Source organism: Carlito syrichta, unplaced genomic scaffold (assembly GCF_000164805.1).
Source record: "Carlito syrichta isolate Samal-C Ts95f unplaced genomic scaffold, Tarsius_syrichta-2.0.1 Scaffold309019, whole genome shotgun sequence".
Taxonomy (NCBI): Eukaryota; Metazoa; Chordata; class Mammalia; order Primates; family Tarsiidae; genus Carlito; species Carlito syrichta.
This window is the reverse complement of record NW_007253115.1, coordinates 191,488-198,993: the sequence shown is the minus strand read 5'-3', so window position 1 is coordinate 198,993 and position 7,506 is coordinate 191,488. Positions and strand designations below refer to the sequence as shown.

At 58.1% G+C, this 7,506-nt stretch overlaps 1 protein-coding gene across 1 annotated transcript; it reads right to left on the bottom strand.

Moving 5' to 3' along the window:
* Positions 1-1,360: 1,360 nt before the first annotated feature.
* IL22 (interleukin 22) lies at positions 1,361-5,687 on the bottom strand. The gene is made up of 5 exons (XM_008066601.1): positions 5,499-5,687; positions 4,723-4,788; positions 4,482-4,625; positions 3,701-3,766; positions 1,361-1,438 (listed from the first exon to the last, which is right to left on the bottom strand). The coding sequence occupies exons 1-5, from the start codon at positions 5,685-5,687 to the stop codon at positions 1,361-1,363; spliced, it is 543 nt and encodes a 180-aa protein (XP_008064792.1).
* Between the last annotated feature and the right edge of the window lie 1,819 nt (positions 5,688-7,506).

Below are 7,506 nucleotides of genomic sequence, written 5' to 3'. Positions count from 1 at the left end.
AAATCACTGCGCTGAGATGATTCAAGAGGAGAGAGGAAGGACTCCCGACCCTAGCAAACCCTGGAAGTGACACCATCCGTCACCCCCAAACTCAGCTGGTCTCTCCGGGCATCTGGACCCTGAGTCCCCGGGGCTAACCCTGGTTTTCCCTGCAGGAGCCTGCAGTGTACATGTGCTCCCTCCCCCAGACCGGTGATCTGCAGGGCCTTCGGGACACTGGGGTGGGGGCAACCACAACCACCTTCCTGTCTGGGGCAGGGAATGCAGTCACGGCTGCCCGTGGCTCTGACCTTCCAGGAGAGACGCCCCGCTCTCCAGGCCTCCCAGGACCACCCTGCAGTGCTGGCGCCATGGGTGTTCATCAGGGTAGAACGTCCGGCCCTCGCCTCCACCCCCTCTTCTCTGGAGCACAGAGCTCAGAGCTCAGAGGTTCGCAGCCTTCCCTGCACGTCTCACCGTCAGGCCTGCCCTCCCCTACAGGCCTCTCTCGGGGCGAAACAGGGGTGTCCCCAAGCCGCGGCATTGCTCTGGCCACAACAGGCTCGCTTCAACCCCTGCCTCCTTCCTTTCAGAAGGAGGGCTGAGCCACGCAGCACGTCAGCGCAGACCAGACAGCAGAGAGCCTTGATGCGGGCAGACCGTCCCATTCCCCGAGAAGGGCCAGAGACTTGCAAGACGCTTCTCCACGTGTCTGCGATCGGCCAGCCCATCTGTGAAACGGGCCCACACTAGCAGCTGCCTCTCCTGCTTGGCACCAAGAATGAAGTCGCGGAATGACTGACTGCACGGCAACTTGCAGGGGTGGTCACAGCGACATTCGGGAAGAAGAGTGACACAGCCAAAGACTCAGGATGTGCAAGTGTTTATTGAGGTCGAACAAACATGTTACATCTCTATGGTTATCATGATAAATATCAGTATCAGCCTTATGCTCAAGTAGCAATATCAAATGATGTTTCTATAAATAAATCCATATTAATAAAATGATATAAATAAAAGGCAAACTTATAATAATAAATAAGTTCATAAATATTAAGTATTGATTATACAAGCATGACGTTACTTGGGTTTTTTTTCTGTAAAGGAAAGAGAAGCCATTTTTTAATGGAAATAGACCATTGTCTGAAAAAATAAATTAATTTCTGTGTATAAAACACCAGTTACAATAAAATGCCATCACCATAAAAAATCCTGTGCTGGGAAGTCTGGTCATAGAGGAAAGTGGCGTGGGCTTCCTTCTCGAATGGGTGGTCGGAATCCCGCCAGCTGGCGGAGTGTGGCTTCCCTTTCCCTTGCAGTGCGGGTCCTGGGTATTTCGAGCAAGAAGAGGGGCCGCTGTTCGTTCCCAGTGTGGCTCCCATCAGGCGCAGGCATTCATCAGGTGCATGAACAGAAGGTCCAGCTCCCCGATGGCCTTGATCTCTCCACCCTCTCCGAGCTGAGAAGTGAGAGCACAGAGCATGTGGGTGCGGGCGCCAGGTTCCCTCGGGGGAGCACATCAGAGAGAAACGGCGTTATCAGGCCGTGGGCAAGAACCCACACTTCAGCCCTTTGGCAAGAGTACAGTGCCGTCTAGCCAAGCCCTTGGGGTCAAGGGTGCCCATGGGTATCGCTCGGGTGACCTCGCACTGGTGAAGCTGTCTACAGCTGGTGCAGGCGACCCCCTCCTTACAGGGCGAGCAACAGGGTCCCTGCTGTCTCCACCACAGCCACACAGCCCATGTCTGTGCACAACCGTCTGCCGCGCAGCCCAGAGCCACACGTTACCAACCCACCAGGGCTCCTTCTCTTCCCACCCTCTTGACAAAGAGACAAAAAAACAAGTTTCCACTTTTCTGGGGAGGTACTAGCTAAGTCCTTCCCGCTTGCTGGAATTCCTAAGAGCCAGACACATGCCCCGACGCTCACTCCTTCTCCTCCTTCCAAGTCACGGGCAGAAGGGGCTCCCACACTCGGTGGGAGAGAAAACCCACGTTCAAGTCCAGAGCACGACAAGTTCATTCATTCCTCCGACCGAGCGTGTCTGCGTTTTTCCAAGAACATGCCTCCTGTCGCTGTCCCCATCAGAACTTCCTGCCCCTCACCCCTCCACCTTTCCATCCTTCCTTTGACACGATGCCAAAAGGACGCCATCGCAAAGACGCCCAGGGCCCACAGGGCTGTGAGGCTGCCTGCCCCCCATCTGCCGCATCCTGCCACGTGAAACCTGCCCTCGCCCTGCCTGTGACAGGGACCACGCCTTTCTCATCAGACAGCCCTGGCCTGTGTGTCCGCCTGCCTGGCGGTCTCTGGGGACAGTCCTCTCCTGTGTGCTTCCTGGAGCTGAGGGAATAAAGCACCCCCACTGCCAGGATGGTGGCGGGCCTCTAGATGGCCAAAGGGCCTGGAAATCTACGTACCCACCCAGATGCCCGTGAGATTTTCCTCTCCCTCTCTTCACTTTTCTAAAGACAACACAGCCAGCTGACACCAAGAACCTTCCAGACACAACGCACCAAGCATACTTGTCTACGGCAGCCAGCAGCCGGCCCTCCATGCCTGGATGATTATTCCACAAGAGTCGGCTTCCAGATGGAAAGCCTTTGACCAGCAACGGAGGACACAGGCGTGTTCACAAAATGGTGCTCGGGAGAAATCAAGTTCCAAAAAAAACCAGGTAGAAAAAAGGGAGCACAGAGGCCGGAGGCTCAGCCCACTCCTGAAGTCCCACCGAGAGCCTCTGCGCGCCCGGCATCTCCGCCCCCGACTCTAGGCTGAGCCACAGCTGCACGTCTGTGCTTCCCACTGCCGTCCTCTTCAAGGAATAGACCACACACGGTCTCCCTCACCGCGGACACGTGACTAGTCACGGGAGACAGAGGCACACGAGGGACTTGCTGGGAGAGAGAGGATGGAAGTGCGAACGGAAGGCAAGGAGCGGGGAAGTAGAAAGCCGCAACCCAGATCCCTCCTGACCACGAAGAGCCCTCCTCACCCCTCCGCTCCGCCCAGCCTGTGTGAAGGAGCCGGGTTGTCCGCCCTTGCTTCTAAACCAAGATCAGTCGCTGTTGGGGTTTGTGACAATTAAACTCAAGCATCCGTCGTTCCCGAAACTGCCTGCTCGCACGTCCAGCTTTTAGTTGCTGCTCTGAGTGTTTTCCCTCCAAGTTTTAAAAGCACCCAACTAACGGCTTCAAAACCCACTGCCCATAAACCGGCCCCCGGCACTTTTCTGTCTTTCAACGCGCACGTCTTCAGGCTGAGAAGTCTCCCTGAGAATTAATAACCAAGTTGCTCTAGAAGCGTGCGAGCCAGGGGCGTGGGGACTGAGCTCCAGCCCGGCACTGCCGTGGCCGCCCCAGCACGTGGGTGGCGCGCTGGACAGGCTGATTTCCAGCCCATCCCCGAATGCCGTGACTTCCAGAAACTGGAGACTGACTCACAGACGTGAAGACGCATCTAGTGCCCGGACACACAGGCAATCCACCAGGCGGCAGGAGAGCCAGGGGAAGAGGGAGGACTCGACACAGTCCCTCCTGAGGGTGACAGGTGAACTCATAGGCAGGAGAGCCGGGGGAGGGGGGAGGATCCAGCACTGTCTCCCCTGGAGGTGACAGACACCACAGGCGGGGGGTGGGAGGGTGGAGGAAGGACTCAGCACTGTCCTCTGAGGGTGACAGACACAGGCAGGAGAGCCAGGGGAGGAGGAGGGACACCGTACCTGCCGCACGGTGTCCTTCAGCTTCTGCACGTTCCTCTGGATGTGCTGGTCGTCGCCCTCGAGGTGCTGGAGAGGAAAGTGAGAGCCGTGACCGGTGCCGCTGCACTGAAGCCCTGAAGCCGGCGCCCAATGGAGGCTGAGGCTCGGTGGCCCGCCCACAGCGACCCAGATTCCACCAGTGACCCAGATCTCAGGGCCCTCGAACTCCCTGGACACCGGGCCCCGCCCCTCCCCTGCACAGGGCCCTCTCACAGTCCTGGGAAGTCCTGCGGCCTGAGCTTGTGGGCAGAGGGAGTGGTTATGCAGACGGAAACCCAGCCCGGCTGCCTCCAGCCTCCACGAGTGGAGTCAAGACGGGGACGAGCCCCCTCTGGCCTCGGCGCTCGCCGCTGGGATCTGAGCTCAGTGTGAAGGCTGCAGAGGCATCGAGGCCCTCAGCGCTGACACCATCACCCCACGTGACACAGGTGGTGCCCACCCAGCACCAACTCACCCTGCGGTTTCCCTCCGTCTCTCTCATGGTCCCCCCCCACCCCGATCCCTGCCAACCCAGGGGTCTGCTTCCACCTCTGGGCTCTCTGCTTTCAACACCCAACGCCCTTCTGGTCGCACACGGCCCGAGTCACTTGCTCCAGGGACAAGCACGCGGACTTCCACGCCCTTGACTTCCAGGCCCGCCCTGGGCTCAAGGTGAGACCCAGGAAGAAGCGCGAACACACTCGTGCCCCGACCCGGCAGCAAGGGCCCCCAGGAGGGTGGCGGGGTGGGCAGGGGCACTCACGCAGAGGCCCAGCTGGCCGCCGAGCCGGGCCAGGAAGGGCAGCACCTCCTGCATGTGCGGCTGGAACCGGTGGGCCTGGGGCAGCAGCACCTCCTCCAGCGTGAAGTTCAGCACCTGCTTCATCAGGTAGCAGTGCTCGCTCTCCTGCAGGGACAGCGGGCAGCGTGAGAGGCCGCCGGGGCCTGGTGACACCCCCGCCGGCAGGCACCCGGCCCGGGCCCTGCAGCCCCTCGAGACTCACGTTGACTCCGTGGAACAGCTTGTCCCCAATGAGGCGGACATCGGTGTTGTTGTCAGCCAGGCTGGCCTGGAAGGGAGAGAAGGCCGGAGCCTGACTCGGGGGACGGGAGGAGGTCAGGAAGTGGAGACGGCTCCCCACTCCCCAGGGCCGTCAGGGAAGACCAAGGGAGGGAAGGCTGGAGCCTGACTCGGGGACAGAAGGAAGTTGGGAAGTGGAGACAGCCCCCACCCTCCCCAGGGCGACTCAGTAAGACAGAATATACACATATGTTTAAAAAGTACACCCTTGGCCATTGTAGGAAGTGTTTTCCTTCCATTCTGGGGCCATGTTGAAGGGGCCCTAACAATTACAGGAGAAGCCAACATAGCTTCAGATTGTACTCACTGAACTACACTTGTTCTCCTTAAGTTTCCAAACACTAACACTGAATAATCTGGTCGTCAATTTTCCTAACATGCCAATTTTTTTGGAAGAGCCATGACTTTAGAACAATGTCCAGGGGCCTAAAAGAAAAAACGATCACCAAGTGGGATACAGAATGGCTCTCCCTTGGATGAGACTCGATGGATGTCTCCGGAAGGCCGGAGTCCTGGTCTCGGAAGAGACACAGGAAACCATCTCCCTGCAGGGTTGAGGGTGGCCCTGGAGGTGCCGGAGTGCCAGGAACAGGCTCGAGCCCTGGAGGTGTGAGGAGAGCGGGGGACAGGCTCGGGCACTGTCAGGCTCCCAGCTGGTCAGCGGCCTGTGCCCACCCCCCAGGAGGGCCCCATGCCTACCTCCTGTGCCAGCATGAAGGTACGGTTGGTGATGTACGGCTGCTGGAAGTTGGACCTGTCCAGGCTGCAGTGTGAACCCACGGGTGCCGCGGCCGTTCCCTGCACCCACAAGGCAACGAGGAGGAGGAGGCAGCCGGTGGCCAGCGTCCCCAGGACGGAGGAGCTCATGGACTTTTGCAGGGCGGCCATCGTAGACGTGGCTATCAGGGTGCTGGCGGCTGGCAAAGGAGAACCTGGCGTCAAGAAAGCAAGAGGCGAGGACGGCGTGAGGGCGCGAGCGAGCTGGGCCCCCTCTCCGCCGGACCAGCGGCCCAAGCTCGCCGGGCACCCACCTGCTCCGGTGGTGGCGTGTGCCGGGGAGGGAGCAGCCATGGCTTTTATAGCCCCAGGACACCAAGAGTTTTTTTACGCGAGGAGTGTGACATCAGCAGTTATCTAATTTCCAGCAGAGTCTTCTGAGAACACCTAACCACCGCAGGAGGCCACAAAACGCCACCTCCAGCCTTCCACCTTGCCGGCAAGCCTTCCCAACCACGTCACGACGAGGCCCCGAGGTGCTTTCTCAGACAAATCCCAGAAATTTCCTAGCCCTACGCATTTTTCGAAGAAAATAGCTGCTTTGTCTTGGTAGAGTCCAGGTTGGGTATGATGCCCTTTGATCTCTCACTGAGTAAGCGTTTTGGTCACGGACGCATCTTCCCGCCCGCTTCAGAGATGCTTATCTCACTGGAGGTGACCAGAAATAAGGGACGTGTGTCCTGTGTCCTGTTTCCTCTGCTGTAAAGTAAATGGTTGTGTGACCTGGGAGATCATTCCGGTCTTTAAAATAATTGTGCCTCATTGTTTAACATGCTAAATCCTAAGCCAGACTTATGTTTTCAAAGTAGCGGTCTTGGCTGCTCCAAGTATTGGTTCCTTCCCACTCTGGGACTATTTTCAAGTGATTGTAACAGCAATGATAGAGGCAAATATATCTTCAGATTGTATTCACTGAATCATCACCACCAGCCATTTACGTTTGGAAGCTCTCGGGCTGAACAGTCTGACCACCGTTTTTCTCAACGTGCAAGCTTCTTAAAAAATCAGAGAACACTGTGGATCCGTAATTCATCTTGAAACTTTACCTGACTAATTCCAGACAGACAAGCCTCAAAATACTATCCCCAAATGACCCGAGAACACTTTGATTGCACCCGCGTGGATGTCTGAGGAGGAGAGTCCAGGGATACAGCGGCTCCGTGCTGCCCGTGGCCAGCCGTGTGCTGAATCCTGGACAACCCCTGAGCGGAAGCCCCTGGGGCTGGAGGCAGGAGCAGCTCCCGGCGAGCCTGTGGCCGGGCAGGAACGTGCATGTGTGCGAAGGTGTCAGGTCCGAGTCTCCTGCGCACAACCAGTCCAGAGCAGGAGCCCACTGCCCCGGGAGAAGGGACACGGATCTCTGCAGACCGGGGCCCGTGAGGGGCGCACACCTGAGTGAGGTGCCCAAGAAGTATCACCCGCAGGGACACGGCATCTCAGCAGGCGGCCCCCAGAGGACGAGGCCCTCAGGGACGAGGCAGGGCAAGAAGTTGAGAGGATGGATGGACCCACGAGGCCACATGGACACGGGGATCTGGAGACTTCGGGGGAGAGAGAGATGGTGGGCACCAGGGTTGGGCGGGGAGTGGGGAGTCAGAGGCCATAAAGTCGGGAACCAAGGGCAATCAGCCAAGAGGCCTACTGTGAGTCACAGTGGCTACAGCTGATAGCAATAGACTGCTTCAAAATTGCCAGAAGCACAGTTGTTGCAGGTTCCCAGAACACACAAAATCCAGTGAATGTGTGAGACAGCACGCAGGTCAGCTGCTGCTCTTAGCCATCCCACAATGTGCGCACACACCAACACCCACGTGGAGTCAGCCTATGTGTCCAAAAGGGGATGAATTAGGGTAGAGGAACGCGGCATCCTCACACCACAGGGCACGGCTCAGCCCTGTAAGAGGAGGGAAGCGTGTCACCTGCAGGGCGC